At 46.8% G+C, this 17138-nt stretch overlaps 1 protein-coding gene across 5 annotated transcripts in view; it reads left to right on the forward strand.

Annotated features, from left to right (window-relative positions):
* The window catches only part of CTBP2 (C-terminal binding protein 2), a 132400-nt gene that overhangs the window by 84370 nt on the left and 30892 nt on the right, over positions 1 to 17138 (forward strand). Inside the window, exons 1-2 of one of the 5 annotated variants that reach the window (XM_059477487.1) lie at positions 8019 to 9170; positions 9204 to 9702. The exons of 3 other annotated variants lie outside the window; for them this stretch is intronic. In XM_059477487.1, the coding sequence (XP_059333470.1) occupies positions 8019 to 9170; positions 9204 to 9702 (1651 nt within the window). Of the gene's footprint in view, positions 1 to 8018; positions 9703 to 17138 lie in introns of those variants that run through there. One more of the 5 variants, XM_059477486.1, reaches the window with a different exon arrangement.

Below are 17138 nucleotides of genomic sequence, written 5' to 3' on the forward strand. Positions count from 1 at the left end.
GACAGGAGTAGGACATCTGGCCGTACTAAAATAAAGCTGCAGGGAAACACATTACACAACTTTTCTTTTATATTTTTTGCTCTCCACAAACAGATGTAATGGATCCAAGTGCCAAAACAGTGAAGGTTTTCATTAGAGAGCTTTCTTCAAAGAGCAAGTTTTGAGTTGGTTTTGCAATTCTTAAAATTGAATGACATTGATCATTTCTTAGTGACACTTTTATACAGCCCATTAGCTTAACACTATTAATTTGGTTTTTCTTCTTTTTTATATTATCTTTTTAATTTTTATTTTAAACAAAACACTCTCTGCTGCCATCTAGCACCTCAAAGCTTAGTAATAAACAGATTAAGTTCACAAAATATCCTTAGCGTAGATTGACACCCATTTTTGAGAAAAAAACTGTGGTGTTGCTGCTGATGCTACAGATATTTGATTGACTCAGCAAATGAACATGAGCAAGGATGGTGTGGGAACACAGTGAGATATAGCTCACTTTTGATGGTTTGCAGCACAACAGTGCAAAAGACCAGTCTTTTAAAAAAGCAAGGCATAAATGCTTTTTTAGCTAAAGTAGTATTTCCTCCTGTTTGGTTTTGGTTTTTATCTGCAATGGGTGTGAAAGGGAAGTGCATGTCTCAAGCTCTTGGCATCATCAGGGGAAGTAAGGAGAGACACCCTGAAGCCCAGCCTGTTTATCTACCCAGGCCTGTGTTACAGTCTAGTAATTAATTATTTTCTCTGCAAAGCCCAGGCATGCATGGCAGAGTTCAGATTTACAATATATATTCATTTAACAGTGGATTTCTCTACTGCTTTCTGGGATAGATATAATTCCCACTCTTTTCATTACACATGCTGTTCAACTCTTGATCCTGAATTCTTATTAAAAATGATGAGATTTGACCTCAAAGTCTAATACCCAGTTTTGGAGACAAGGTGCTTGATGTGATTTCTGGAGGATTATTTTTAAGAGCATTCATAGATTAGATCTTTGGAATGGTTGAGGGATGTGCCCAATGAACCTTGTCTGCTGCTTTTCACCCGCCCTTCAGCATCCAGATTGGTTTTTATTTTGCAGTCCTTGAGACTGTGTAGCTGTGTGCTGTAGGGATACACCTGATGTTTTTATTATCCCTTTGTTGATGCAGGAATGTGACAGTGCTGTTTCTGCCAACTTTTATTGGAGTTTCCCCATACTTGAAGGCAAAATGGTTTCTTATTGAGGTTTGAGGAGCTTGTAAGGCTCATTCCAATGGCTCAAAGGGTGTTTTACAGCTGCACTTCTCTTTTTTAGCTGCACGCGTGTTTTAGATGATTGCTGCCTTCCTGCATTTGTTACCTGCGGTTTGATTTTCTTCCTGGATGGCAAATCATGGAATGGTTTAGGTTGGAAGGGACCTTAAAGATCATTTAGTTCCGTCCTCTGCCATGGGAATGGGCACCTTCCATAATCCCAGGCTGCTCCAGCCCCATCCAGCCTGGCCTTGGACACTTCCAGGGATGGGATATGTACAGTTTCTCAGGGCAACCTCCAAGGCTTTGCCAGGGGAGCAGAACATGAGGTGATGGGTTACCAAATGCCCACTGGGGTGCTTCTGGCACATACCTCATTCTGAAATAAACAGAAGATAATTCACAGAATGTCCTGAGCTGGAAGGGACCTGCAGGAATCATCAGTCCAGCTCCTGGCCCTGCACAGACACCCCAACAACCCATCCTGGGCATCCCTGAGAGCAGTGTCCAAACACTCCTGGAGTCTGGCAGCCCTGGGGCTGTGACCATTCCCTGTTCAGTGCCCACCACCCTCTGGGGAAGAACCGTTTCCTGATACTCAGCCTAAACCTCCCCTGACATAGCTCCAGCTATTCCCTCCTGTCATGGGGAACATTGGGGTAGGGCACCCATCTGTGAAAGGGGATATCCATGGAGAGTTGTTGTGTGGCAGTGATTGGAGGCATTCCTGGCTGGCCATGAGGCTGGGAAGGAGCACATCTCCCACATCCAACCCCTTCCATCCAGAGATTAGCACAGAACACCAGTGGAGAGGCAGCTCCACAGGGATGAAGGGAAAGGTCACTCATTTCTTTTCACGAAATGCTCTTTCTCAGCACGACTCTGGCTGGGGGGAGTGGAAAAGGCCTCACATCCTCTCTGCTCACCTGGGCTTGTGGGGTTTTGGGGGAGTTCTTGGGGAATGACTCAGAAGGGCACTGCAATACGGTGTCACCAGCTCAGAGGGGAAACCTCTGCTGGCTTTGGCATGGGAGGTTCTTTGCTGTGCATTTGTTGGGGTCCCATATTGACCTTTTATTTTCTATGTGCCTGGGTCCAGTTGTGTGTCACTGCTGAGGATGGTGACCAATCCCAGTCATGGTTTGTGTGTCACGTTTCAGGGCAGCTCATGGCACATTCTATCCCAGCACTGAGGGGTAGAAATGGACATAAGCTTTTGGTTTTTTGCTTCAAAGTCATCAAAATGCAGAGTTCCATGAGGCAGTGATTGTTTAATAACCGGCTGATCTTCAGAGTGTTTTGTTGTGCGGCACCGAGTTGGTGTTTGGGAGCGTTTTGTTGGAGTTACAAAGCATCGATGCTTTTGGTTTGGAAATTGGTAAAAGCATGTGGCAGGGCTTCAAGCTCTGAGTGCTTTCAGATGCTGTGCTGCTCCTTTGATTATTGAAAATGATTCCAGCACAATCCTGCTAATTTTCTCTTTGTGCTCCCTTAATTTCAGGAGACTGTTAAAAAGTCCATCTAGGCAGAGTGCTTATTGCCACTGTGAGGGAGATTTGCAGAGCCAAATTTTAGCAAATGGAGTAGTTTCAAAGGATTTGGAACATTTTCTTGCTGCTTTTCCTCTCTCATTTTTCTTTTTAATTTTGTTTCTTTTCAATTGCTGTGCATGCATGTGTGTGTGTGTGTGTGCATTACTCATACTGCATCCCATTCCTTTTCTTCTCCACGGCATCCATGGCACACCACAGTGCAGAGCAGCTCATTTCTGCTCCCCTGGCATCCTGCAAGCTGAACATGGGAGGAGGATGCTCAGGAGAGGCTTCCTGAGCTTTGGGGGTCATTAGGCACAATCACACGCAGTCCTTGAAAGCCCAGGCAGGGAGGGCAGGAGCATTTATCCTCCCAGTGGCTTTGTACCTTGTCACCTGAAAACATATGACAAACACTGATTAATCTTAACACCATCCGAGTGTGAGAGGTGTATATTATTATATCCCTCTTGATGGAAGGGGAATCAGCAAGTAAGAAATTAAGCAATTTACTCTCTGACAGTGGCAGAGCGAGGTATAAAGGCTGAGTGTCCTGATACCTGCTCTCTCCATTAACAAGAGATGTATTTGTTTTCCAGTGGATTTTTCAATACCAGGGCTAGGATTCCTTTGCCTTTGAAAGAGAAATAGCTTTCCCAGACTGCTGCATCTTACAGTTTTTGCCAGAAATTACATTTGGCACGCTGCTTCTGTTCCACTCTCTCCCAGAAGAAAATAACTGGGGAGAAAACATCAACATCTTAATCTACATTAAAAATATTTTTTCCCTAATATAAACAGGATTTAAATTTGTAATTGAAATCTATTTTACAATAGTAAGAAGCAAAACTAATCCCAATCTGTATTATTTTGCTGCACAGAATAATTTTTCCAGCAATGTGCTTTCAGAATAGGTAATGAAATGTTTTATATCAATATGAATGAAATTTTGCAGCCAACCTCTCCTGAGTCAGTGCTAGATTCCAAAAAATGTTGTTTACACAGTTGTGTTGCAGATTTAGCATGCTGATTTCCTACCCTGGGTTTTAGGTGTAAAACACTTTCCCCATGGGAAGAGAACAGCACTTTGTAGCAGTGCTTGTTTCACATCCACTGCAGAGGGTTCCAGCCTCAGATTTCTTGCTGTTGGTTTTGAATGCAGTGTCTCAACAATGGGCCCACCTTTCTTCTGCTCCATCATCACCTTTTTTCAGAGCAGACTTCTGTGGTCATTGTATTGTAACCAAATATTGTGGCCAAATTGTATTGTAACCAGATATTTGTGACCATGAATAGATCAATGCTAAACTGAAAATGAGGGTATTATTCAAAACACTGCATTTTTCACGTGGTCTGAAATACCAGAGCATTTAATCTCTTGATCAGCTTTTTTTTTTCCTTCTGTGTGTGATTTTTTTTCCTTTCCCAAAATACCTCTAGAATTAAAAGATAAAGGGAGAATAAATTTTCTTCCTGTTCCACAGTCCTTGTCTCCCCCTCATGTTGAGGATGTGGGTGCTGGTGCCTCCTGCTCTCCCGAGAAACAGAATGGGATCAGTTACATCAGGTTGGGCCTCTGTATCTTCTCCTGGCCATCCTGCTTGGGTCTGGATGCAGAAATAGGAACAGAATAATTTCATAGACTTTCACAGACTCACACAATGGTTTGGGTTGGAAGGGACCTTACAGCTCATTTAGGTCCACCCCCTGCCATGGTCAGGGACACCTTCCACTATCCCAGGCTGCTCCAAGCCCCATCCAACCTGGCCTTGGGCACTGCCAGGGATTCATGGCCAGCCCCAGCCTCTCTGGGAAACCTGTGCCAGGGTCTCACCACTCTTACAGGGAAGAATTCCTTCCCAGTATCCATCTGACCCTGCCCTCCAGCAGTGGGAAGGCATTCCCCCATGTCCTATCAGTCCATGCCCTTCAACAAAATCCCTCTCCAGCTCTCCTGGAGGACCCCTTCAGATACTGAAAGGCAGTGATAATATGATCCCAAAACTTCTCTGGGGTGAACAAGCCCAGTTCTCTCAGCATTTCCCCTTAGCAGAGATGCTTCAGCCCTCAAGTCATCTTTGTGGCCTCCTCTGGGCTCGCTCCAACAGCTCCATGTGCTTCTTATGTTTCAGTCCCCAGAGCTGGACACAACTCTGCAGGTGGGGTCTCACCAGTGGAGTAGAGGGGGACAATCACCTCACTTGCCCTGCTGCCCATGCTGCTTGAATTTACAAGGGGGCTGCTTTTAAGACTGCATAAAACAGAAAAAGAGAAAACCCTTCCTGCCTATCCATAAATATTTCATTCTGATAATTTCTTATTCATTCCTGGGTTCACTGGGGGTGTAACATTTCCTTTGCTGCCCTGGTGGCACAGGAGGCAGCCCAGCTCCACAGCTCCTGGCCACATCTTCCCCACTGGATACAGCTCTTGGTCAACAAAAACTGGGGCCAGCAGAGTCCTCCAGAGAGGACATTTGGCCCTTGGCTGCAGGGAAATGTCCAAATCTTGCAGCCCCCGGTCCTCTGCTTGGCTTGGAGCGCAGGAATGTTCTGTTTGTTCCATTGAGGTCAGCACTTACGGGGTGAACCATCCATATGCATGAGTGTCCCAGTGGCAGGGCCCAGTTTGGGTTTCCTGGCCCCTGGAAGAAAAGCACACCTCCTGCCCAAGACTGTGAGGGCATGCTGATGCCAGGGGGGTTTCCAGAGCCCGGATGTGCTCCTGTGTGTGGGATTGAGGGGGTTTGGAGGTGGCTTTCCGAGTGTTGCTGTCACCCATTGTGCCCTGGGCATGGCCACCAAACCAACAGATGTGTTGGTTTGGGTGAGGTTTCTATTGTTAAAGTCCTTGGTTTTTTCAGAGGTAGCGAATGCTTCAAGCTCCCTTCTGGCTTCCCTTGCAGTTGTTAAAAATCAGCATTTTTGAAATTTCATTTCTCTATGGCATGGTTTTTTTCCATTGTCAGCCAGGGCTTTACATGGTGACTGTTTGTTAGTAACTTCTTAGAAGACAATGGTGCAAGATGCCCTTGATCTATAGACCAGGATTTCATTATTTTGTCATATACATTTTTGGTAGATTTCTTCTGCTGCTTCGAAACAAATGGCACCAGTCTCACAGTATCCAGTTGGGAATACATTTTATTCTTTAGCAAAATGTTGTTGTAATAAAATGTTTTTGTTGGTTAAAATACTCTCTGCTTTATTTGTAAGCCACAAATGTGTCTTCCCATCTTGACTCTCACAAAAGAAGAAATTTTCCAGTGTGTCTGAAGTTTGTTAGTTAATTCAGTATAATGCCAATCAGATATTCTCTGAGAATTGCATAAATAATATTTTAGGCCCCATGTTTTGCATGTCTGTGTAATATCCAGCATAATTTTCAAGATCGTGATTCTTGAGGATGGAATTGGAGGAGAGAATGTTTGAAGAGGATTTGTAATATTTACTGCAATAAAGAAATTTAGGGATTACTCAAAGATCCTGTCAGTATTTGGGTCAGAAATATAGCCCAGAGGTATTAGTATGATAGGCAAGTTTAAGCATTAGACTGTATTAGTGATTTAGCTATCATAATAGCACAATAGTCCATCATGTGATGGCTTGTGCACGAAACATTTATTGTGGATTAGCCAGGAAAAATGCTCAAGCTGTCTTGCAAACAGGCCAGGGAAGGTGACTGTTCCTCCTTTCAGTCGGTCTGTCCTGGAAGGGGGTGTATTGGAGGGGAAGAAAGCTGTTGTTGTAGCAGAGAAAAGCAAAATTGTTTCCATCTGAGTTTTTTAATTCAAAAAATAAAATGTTGCCTCTGTAGCAGTGGTCAGCAAAATTAGGAGCAGTTGAGCTATTCCTTCTTTGAAAAGGAATATTTGAGCATAAGCAGCCTGCCATAATCTGGGCTATGTGTTTTGGGGAGCCATTTTAATATCTCCTCTGAAAACAATGACTCTATATGGAAATTTTTATTACATTCCCAAATAGCAATTTTCTGTGCTGTGATTCCATCTAAATCCCTTTGCCTACTCCAAGTGTAAAAAAAGCTTAATCCACATGAATGTTGAAATACTGGTCAGTACAAATTGAGTTTTGTGTGATGTTTCTGAGTGTTTTCCTATTTCACAAACATGCAGTTTTTCCAAAGGAAGCTGGAGATAATGGGCAAAATTCTACTATTCCTTTTTGCTTTGTTAGGCCAGGCTTTAGATCCTTTCATCCTCCCCTCCTTCTCCATGACCTGTGCTAGGGTCTTAAAATTATGCATTCCAGATTACACCTCCACAATTTTCTGCCCTGGGATGATGAAAGGATTTGCGTATTATGGTAATATTATAAAAAATCTTTCTGGAGCCTAGTTAGCGTGGCTAATTTGAAACTACAAAAAAAAAAAAAAAAGGCAATTTCCAATGCAAATTATAATATTCATAAAGTGCTAAACAGATACCTAACTAATTTCTGACCGTTCTTGTATTCCCAAGTATCTTACACTGGCCTTTTTTGGCCTGTCTGCTGGCTCCCATTTAATTTGTCCTTAGCTGTGTGCAGTGGATTAGCATTTCATCAGGTTGGATTAAGATTGAGCTGACACTGAAGCTTTCTTTTTTATTTTTACATGCGCCTGTGCGGGGCCGAGCGGATCCGCGCACGTTCTGTGATCCCGCTGCCCATCCCCGCTGGGTGCCGGGACAGCCTCCCCCAGCACGTGAGGGGGGAGACAACCAAAACAGAGGAAACACATGCTAAAAAAAAAAAAAAAGTTAAAAACAAACAAGCAAAAAAAAAAAAAAAAATCATCATTCCCTGGGGGAAAAATTGCATTGAGGTTGCTGGCTGGGTCAGTGCGTGAGATTTCATCGGGCTAAAATGATGTCACATGGAGCGAGGGCTTTAGTGGTTTTATTTAGCTCCTAATCCCCACACACTGCTCGGCCAGTTGTCCATGTGCGCTCGCCGTCCCCAGCGGCACAGGATAAAGCATCTGGGCTGAGCGCGGCCGCTCTCCCGCGCTCTGGCTGCAGCACACGGCCAGGGGCAGCCCCTCCGCCGGCCGCCGCACGCTCTGCCTGCTAAGGTTACCCAGGATTAATAATTCAGGTGACACTCGGAAAGACAAAACCGCCGGCCGCTGGTTTCTGAAGTCCCGGGAGGGCTCAGGCGCAGCACGGCCCGGTTTGGATGTGTGCCGGAGAAGCGCTGAGAAGGAAGGCACCTCCTCTTCTCTGTGCCAGCGGGAGCAAGCGGCCTCGAGGTGATGCCCATCCCCAGCAAGCACCCCAACATCGGCCGCTCGCAGAGCTGGGACGCTGCGGGCTGGTATGAGGGGAACTGGGAGAGCGAGAATGCCTTCGAGTACCAGAGGCCGCCAGGCCGGAGGAGCTCCCTGACCTATGGCGGTGAGGGCGGCTGGTACGAGCCACCGCGGGCAAATGATATCATCTTGCAGGGCGGTGCGGAGCTGAAGCAAGAGGCATACCCGTACCAGGATGCCACCTTCGCACCGGGGCCCCTGAGGAAGGGCTCTGTCCCCGACTTCGCCTACTGTGACCGGCCGGCGCCCATGGCGGGCCGGGGCTCTCTGCCACCCCAGGATTACTACAGCGACCCGTCGCTGTCGGCGAGGTCACCCAAGGACCCTCGACTCTACCGCGAGCACATGGCGGGCAGGCCGCTGGCGAGCTATGGGGCGCCTGGCAGCCGCCTGTCCTGGGACCAGAGCGCCGTGCGCCCACCTGCCCCACCCGATGCCACCCGCCTCTACAGAGACCCCAAGCTGGCCCTGGATGGGCAGCGGCTGCGTGGCAGAGATGTGTCCCCAGCGTGGTACGGCACGGAGCCTCCCGGCCCACGGTACGCGGCAGAGCCACCCGCCTTCCCCAGCAGGCCGGGCTACAGCGATGGGGCAGAGCGGGCTCCCGAGGTGGCAGCAGCGGCCAGGCAAGCTGTCCCCACCTGCCTGGTGGTGGATCCCACCACCAGCACCAGCAGCAGCTACGGGCCAGGCAGGGAGAGCACCGGTGCCAAGGGTCCCTACGACAGCTACGAGGCGGCAGTGGCGACGCCTTCCCACCCACCGGTGCCACCTGCCTTCCCTGGGCCAGAGGGCAAGAGGAGCTTTGACCCCGAGTTTGTGGCGCTGCTGCGTGCGGAGGGCGTCTCTGAGAGCACCTTTGCTGCCCTGCTGCAGCAGGGCTTCGACTCCCCAAACCTGCTGGCCATGATGGAGGAGAATGACATCAAGTCGGTGGCACCCAACCTGGGGCAGGCCCGCGTGCTGTCCCGCATCGCCCACAACTACAAGGCAGAGATGCAGCTGCAGAGACAGGAGCGCAGGAGCGGGGCACTGCGCCCCAGGACCCGCTCCAACAGCTTCAGCCACCGCAGCGAGCTCCCGGCAGAATACGGGGTGCCCACCGTGGATGGCCCTGGCACCTCGCAGCACCCGCCACCACTGCAGCCACTGTCCCCAAGAGGTGTAGAGATACACCGCCGGCCATCCAGCGCCCCGACCCAACACCTGCTGGAGACCACCACCTACCCAGCCCCAGCGGGGCCTCCTCAGGGGCCACACTTTCTCCCCGGTTCGGGATACAACACCCCCCTGCCTTGCAGCACGCACCCGCGTCCCGCCTCTGCCTACTCCGCTCCGGTCGGCGTGCCCATGACGGCGGCCAACCCGCACGCCAGCCCCAAGACGGCGTACCCCACCACCTACACCGTGCCCATGGAGCTGATGAAGAGGGAGCGGACAGCGGTGGCGTCACCGGCACCCAGCCCCCACAGCAGCCCCCAGCTCCTCCGGCGGCCGGGGACAGCAGGGGACAGCAGCCTGGCACCCACCGGACCCGCCTTCCCTGCCCAGCTCTCCCCGTACCCGAAGCTCAGCAGGCGCACGGGGCCCCCCGTCATCGTCTCCACCATGGCGTCGCCTGAACCAAGTAATTACTGAAGGGGCTTAGTCCATAGAGTAGTTTAGAGCCACCTTGTTGTTGCTTGTTTGACCCCTCAAAAAACCCACAGTCAAATATCATGGGGGTTCATGTCTAAATATTAGACACTGTCCTATGTAGAAAATGAGGTGAAGGGGATTTTTTGCCTGGCTGTGCTGGCCATTCAGAGCTAAAGAGGCTGATTCTTGCACAGTGGTTAAATTCCAAATACTTTATTTGTTTAGCCAACTTCAGTTAAACATGAGCGGTATCTCAGATAATGCTTCCAGGGTAAATCTTGCCGTTCCTGTTGTTTGTCGAGAACAGGAGATTAGACACTGTGCTGGCTGAGCAATTAGGACTACAGGGTTTGCTGCAGATTGACTTTTTACCGCTGTTATCAGGCACAAATGTGTCCCTGTAAGGAAATGGTTAGCATTGTTTTGACTAAATTCATCAGATAGTTAATGGTGTTATTCGAGAATCGACTTACCTTTGGTCATTACCTAAGGCTTTGCTTCTTATTATTAATTTGCTGTTTTATCAAGCATACAAAATAAACCCCTTGATTTCCTTCTCGAGATGCCTGTAAGTGAAGCGATAGAGCTGTTAAAGTAATAGGGCTGTGCTTAAAACTAAAAGCCTGTCATTAAGCACTGGAACAATAAAAATGAATGGTGGCTCCTAGACTTGCCTTCCCTTTCTAGAAACACTCAGGCTCTTGGCTGCTCGGATGAAAAGCTGCACAATCTGAGCAGGATCTGCTCCTCCACTTTGGAGATGTGGCACTCAGAGCCTGATAGAAACTAACCCCCAAAACCACCCGGAGAAATACAAGGGAATTCATCAAATCCATTCATTTGTGCCTTGACCTGTTTGAAAAAAAATGTGGAAAGACACCCCTTGGAATGTTTTTTTGCTGATAATGACTCTGTGAGCAGGGAGTTTTCTCCCTGGGCAGCGCAGCTGAACTCCCATGCAGATGATTCCCGAACAATTTGCCATACCAGCACACACACACAAAGCCTTAATAAGAGGGATACCATTTATAGGCATCGAGACAGTGCCAAACTGGTGATGCCATTCCACAGGAATCTAAATAAAGAATGATTTTGTGAGTGGAAATGATAAAGTTGTCAAAATGCAGACACTTGGCACACCCCTTTCCCTGCCATACCATAATTACACAGCTAGGAAGTAAATGCCGGTCCTTTCACGCTTACGAGTCCTTTATGTAGCTGGTGTAATGTATTGATTTCTAAAAAATGCTTCAATATTAGGCAACATGTTCTGTGTTGACATGGATCAGATGCTAAAGTAGTACATCCAGGCAGTATTTTTAAATAAATGCAGCTAAGAAGACGAACTGGCATAATGTGGGGAACACAAATATGTTCATTTATTTGCGCTGTGTCTCATTGAGCGGTCGATGCCGACGCAGCGACAGCTCTGGGCTGAAGGACCTTCAGAGCACAGGGATTGGGAGCAATCTCCTCCACCATGGGAAACAGATCTCTCCTTCCCTGGCTCTCATTTATAAACTGCAAACCCCATTCTCTAAAAATCTTGAAATTATCCCTTCTCTTCACCAGAATTACTGGTACACAGCAAGAGGAAGCCAGCAGCATTTCTGTGCTGTTGAGCTCTTTCTTGCTACTCAACCCTCTTTTTTTCCTTTTTTTCTTCTTTTGCCCACGACCATCTCATTTGCATGAGGATGACATTTGTTGCTCCAGTAATTTCATCTGATAATGGCCAGCTTGCAAAGCGGATCTGAAAACATATTCCTTAATTATGTGTTGCCAAGCAACGAGAGGGTTTGGCCATAATCACAGAAAGATTATCTTCTCATTGAAGGCCCTGAAAGGTTTAGCTGAAGTAGGACCTGTAAAATTGTCTTCATTTTTATTTATTTCCCCCTTTTCCTTTCCATATAGCCTGAGAGGTTTTCTTCCTGTTAAACTGTATTTTAAAAGTAGAAGCCAAGGTAAGGCACATGGAAAGATTAAAAATGGGGAAGTGTGTGGTTGTTTGTAGTTGTTTGAGCTGTGCTGAGCAGGAGTGTTCACACTTACCCATAAGGGGATAAGCTGAGGGTAGAGATATGTTAAGATGTTGTAAAGCTTTGAGTGGATGGCAGAAACTTGACTAAATCCAGGAAAATTGTATTTGCCAGCCAGGATGTGTTTTCAGGAGTGATGAGCCTTCTCTTGGCTGTAGCTTTGGCTGTGGATATTTGAGTTAGAAGATAAAAGCAAATTCAGTATTAAACTCTGTCTCCAAATGGCTGCAAATATTTTCTGTCAGTGTAGGTTAATGTCTACTCAGTCAGCAGAGGGTTATAAAGTGCATGTTACAGCCCAGTCATGTTTTGAAGCTTGTTGTATGGTTAAGACCTTAAACCAGACCATTTTGGGCTTTTTAAAAGTCTTGTTGAACTATGCATTGTAGTCTTTCTACAATGAGTTGTTCCTGAATGCCCCATTTATCATTTTATGCTGAGTTTGACACTCTGAGTGCTTTCTGCACTGTTCACTTTGGAGTTTGGACAGAGGGCTTGCAGGAGGGAGGTGTCTTCTCCTGCCTGGTGGTAGAGGCAGGATCCTGGGCAGGGATACAGGCACATGCACATGTTTATGGACCTCTTGCTTTGGCATGGTCAGAGAAGGGAAAAGGAGCAATGAGATTTAGTGCTGCAACTGCTTTGCTTTTCTTAATTAGTAATAAGTTAGGTAAATTTGCCTTCCTGGGAGTTGCAAGGATTGTATGAAGAGGAGGTGGTGAATGAGCACCTTAAACCCGTTGCCGTGGTGGTAGAGTGACGTCTCCTGAGATGAGCCAGCTTCTCATGCCAGGAGCTCCTCTGGCAAAGCTGCTGCTCTCCATGTCAGTGAGACCTTGTCAGCAATAGCTGAGGGGAGTGCTCCTGCAGCCTGGCCATCAGAGGATCAGCAGTGGTGAGCACACCCAGGCAGCTCAGTGGCGAGCAGCAAGAGAGCCCTGCAAGGTCTGAGTGACAGACACGTGTCAGTAGGAGGGCTGAGCCAGAGGGGATTTGTGGCCAGCCCTGTGCTGAGCTGGGAGGGAGGGCAGGGAAATAAATAGTCCAGGTCAGCAAAGCTGGTGAGGGCAAACAATATCTCACGGTCACTGATCACATTGCTGCAGCTCCGCCTCCAGATTTTGCAACTTCAGTTTATGATCTTTGCTAGTATTTTTGTATTTTTCTTAGATTGCTTTTTTTTTTTAACCCAATTTTTTAGTAGTAAAGCAGTTGGCACATGAGAAGTCTTGTATTTTTTTAGCTAGCCTGGACTTCTCCCAAAACAGTGGCCAGTCCAATTTCTGTTTCTGATGCAGGACTTATGGAGCTTAAATGAGAAATGGTGATTCATTGCAAATATGTGTCTTGGGTGGTTTATCAAGCTCTCGTTTGCACATGAAGATGTGAAAGTGAATTATCACAAAAGGGAAGATGCTTCCCACAGGGATGAGGAGCAGAGCTGCCCTGTAAAGTCAGGTGGGTATCATCAGGGAGCAAGAGCAGAATTACTTGGCTGTAAGATTTGGTTGAAAGCCTGACCTTTTCCTGAGCAGGGAAAGCCAGGCTGAGGACAGCTGCCCTCCTTGGACAAATTGTTCTCTCCAGTGTGAAGGGGACTCATCCTCTCTTTTATCAGCTTAGAGCCCAGCTAGAAATGCCTTTCATTGTGATTAGCTCAGCTCTGCTTGTACTCTTTCACACCTCGTTGTGATGCCTTTTATTGGTATTTTCCCCCTGTGACAGATAAAAACTCTGTTAACCACACATAGTTGTAGGCTGAAACTCTGCACATGGGCAACCCCCAAAGAGGAAAGGGCGTGGGCAGGAGCAGGAGCCTTGATGGTTGTTAAAGGGTGGTTAAAACAAGCAGTCAAAGATGGTTAAAAGACTGACATTTGCCCATTTTTGTAAGCTATTAATTCTTTTAACCTAATTAATTTAAGCTAAATTGCCACCGTTTTCTATGGACAGACTTTAGTAGGATATTTCCTACACAATATAAATTTCCTGAGCATTTGCTGATGTTGATTTATTCTTCGCCCAGTGCAGTAGACAGCTCAGAAATCGACTTCAGGTTTTCTTCCTTGTGTTTTCTGTACAAACCTCAGCATGGAATCCATGTAAGGTCTCTCAATCAACAATCTGGACTGAAACAGCACCAAGGGAAGCTCCGTGCACTGAATAAATCTGATTTCATTTGCACATTGACCTGACAGACCACAGCATGTCCTTGGAGCCATTCCCAGCTAGTGTGTTAGTCCAGGTAAACCCTGCACTGCCCTCACTAACAAAAACATGGAGCAATGTTTTTAACTGGGATCATGACTCCCATACAAAAATGCAGGTTGAAATAAACAGACAGGTCTTTCTCATGTCTGCTGTCCCCATGGTCACAGCATCAAGACACTAATATGCAAAATGATAAGGGAAGGAGCTGGAAAACTCAAAGTGAATTTCTGAAAGCCTTTGAAAGGCTCAGAAGGGCCCTCACCAACCTCTGCTGAGCACGAGTGTGGGATCTTAAAACTGAAGGGACCCCAACTGCCCACCTTGGCAGGGTGAATGGCCAAGGAACAGAATGTGCAGGAGATGTGCTGTTGACTATCTTGATATAATACTGACTGTCTTGGCCAATCTACACATGCAGTTCATTGGTGGCAGGGAATATGCTTTTAAAATACTTCTTTAAAGGCTGAAATACACTTTTTGTAATGGTTTTATCAAAAGCAATATAAAGTGTCAAACTCATTCCAGTTGCAATTCATTGACTTTAGTGCCATGGCAATAAAAATGAATTTGGCCTGTCGAAGGAGAACATGTTGTCAGATGCACAAGTGTTGTCATCTTCAATTTACACTTTTCTTTCACCCTGTGTCTCTGGTTCTCCAGCATTGTTAGGACTTTCATATATCCAGATCATTCTCTGACTATATTTGCTGACATTTTTTTAGCCTTCTCATAAGTAGTTTCCATAGCTACAAACTTCGTGTTCACAGAGGGGGGAAAAAAATTTAAAGGTTTCTTATTATTATTGTATTAAACATTTTTTATATTTCTTCTCCTTGTCATTCTCATATCATCACACTGCAGCCCAGTTTAATGAAAATGCTGCACAACTGAATTGCCTGTTATTTTTAAAAGCAAAGTAGGTGCTGAGCTAAATCCTTGAAAAGCAGAAGACCAACATCATTAAGCCACTGATATAAAATAAATGTTGCAGACGTAGGATTGGTATTAGTAATGTTTATAGATGGCAACTGGCAGGTGAGCTTTTGACTTTTACACCTAAATAAATCCTGATACTAACAGCATTCTGCTGCCTTTTGGTAAAAAACCCTAATTTTTAATCTATTTGTCTGCTGTTGGTAGGATTTTGTTTAAGATGAAGTGTTGCTTATGGAAGTGGGGTTTACATGGGTTGTGTTTCCAGCAGGGCAGAGGTGTGTTGGGCAGAGGTGTTGGAGCAGTTGTGCCTTGAGGAAGGATTTGGGCAGAGGTGTTGGGCAGCAGTGCAGGTGCATCCGTGTCCCAAGGCAGGGCTTGGACAGGGGTGTTGGGCAGCAGTGCAGGTGCATCCGTGTCCCAAGGCAGGGCTTGGACAGGGGTGTTGGGCAGCAGGGCAGGTGCATCTGTGTCCCAAGGCAGGGCTTGGACAGGGGTGTTGGGCAGTGCTGGAGCAGCTTTGTTCAGCGAAACAGGAGGCTCTGAGTGCCCAGTGCTGTGTCCAGGGTCTTGCCTCCTGCACCCTCAATCCAATTAGCTGGCCCAGAGCAGATGGAGCAGATTAGTGCCCAGCTCTCCTTCCTCCACCCTCTCCCCCGGTGCAGGGGGTGTCCGGCCAGCAATCGGCTTAGCGTGGGTCGTGTGGCACAGCATGGCACAGCATGGCACAGCCCGTGCCCTGGCCCTCAGCAGGGAACCCCCTCAGCTCTGGGGCTGCTGCCTCTCATCCCCCAGCCTGCTGGCTCCAGTTCTTTGGTAGTTTGGAAGCCCTTGACCTCAACTCATTTGCCAGGCATAAATTCCTTCTTTCTGTCTGCAGCATGGCCCCCAGGTGCGCGAGCTGTGCTCCACAATGGAACAGCACTCCAGCAGTGGGGTTGGGGGTGGAGGGTCATGGTCCTTTCCCACCTGCAGCATTCCATCCTGGAATCTCAGCCAAAAAATCTTGTGTGGCCAAGGGAGATCGTGGCCTCTTGCCTCATCTTGTAAATGAAAGCGGTGTCAGGCAAGGAGAGGTGAGAGAAATGACACCACGGGGCTGTTCCTGCAGTTCCCAAAAGCATCACAGTCCCTGGGAAAAGGGTGGTTTAGGCTCTGCAATCTGAGACATGAGCAGCTTGTCACAATAAGAAGGAAACCAGCAGGGTTTACCTGCTGGTGGAGATCCTTGGTAAATGCTGGTGTGAACAACCAAGATGGCATTCTCATGTTTTATTTATGTATGGAGATATGTATAGATATTAAAATGGGGAGAAAAAAATCTCAGAAATATAATCAGTGTCTCAGTCATTATCCATTTGGATCAGTGCTTCTGCAGTCTTCATTGTTTGCCAGAAGTGTCTTGTTTTGGTTATCAAGCAATTTATTATTTCCTAGCTTGGCGAGCAGACAGGCAGATGGGACTTTGTTTAGACAGCAAACACAGCGAAGAGAAATAATTTAGGATATAATTCCCATCTAAAAAGTCAGAAAAAGAGGATCAGAACTGAGGTGTCATGGAAACATTTGGCACATATTTCCCAGTGTGAAGGTGGTATCTCCAGGTGGGTTCCCTCCATCCAGGGAGCATCAGGAGGAGTAGGGGGTGGGATGCAGGAACCTGGCAATACCCACCTGACTCCCCTGCTGGTCTTCTTAACCTTAACACGTTTCCTGACACTTGTGCTAAACACTGCAAATCCCTGAGCTGCCTCCTACACATTCCCTTACTGACCCTATAGATTATCAGTCTTTTCTTAGGATGGCCCAGTCTCTTGTTGAATTCTCTCACTGTTACCTGCAGAGGGGAAAAAACCCAGGAATGGAGATGTCACACACATTTGTTTTGTTCTCTGCCATCTTCTGAGTGTTTTGTTAAAAGATTTAAATGAATACTTTAAAAGTGCAAGTAGTTCATGCAAGTGCATTTATTTTGTTTTGTCAATGCAAGGAATCTTGATTAATATTGTGAAGGATAAAAGAGAGGATTCAGTGTGGACAGCAGAGAGCTTGTCAGTATCTAGACCATCCTGCTGGGACACTGAAATAATCAAGAATGGTTAAATGTCACTTTAGTTATCCCACCTGGCCAGCTGTTTCTGTAATCTCTCCTATTTGAGCATCTTTGAATTCTTCCTCATGTTGAGTAGACCTGCATAAAAGTGGGAGCTGTTATCTTACCAGCTGAAACATTTGGCTT

This window comes from Ammospiza nelsoni, chromosome 8 (genome assembly GCF_027579445.1).
Source record: "Ammospiza nelsoni isolate bAmmNel1 chromosome 8, bAmmNel1.pri, whole genome shotgun sequence".
Lineage (NCBI taxonomy): Eukaryota > Metazoa > Chordata > Aves > Passeriformes > Passerellidae > Ammospiza > Ammospiza nelsoni.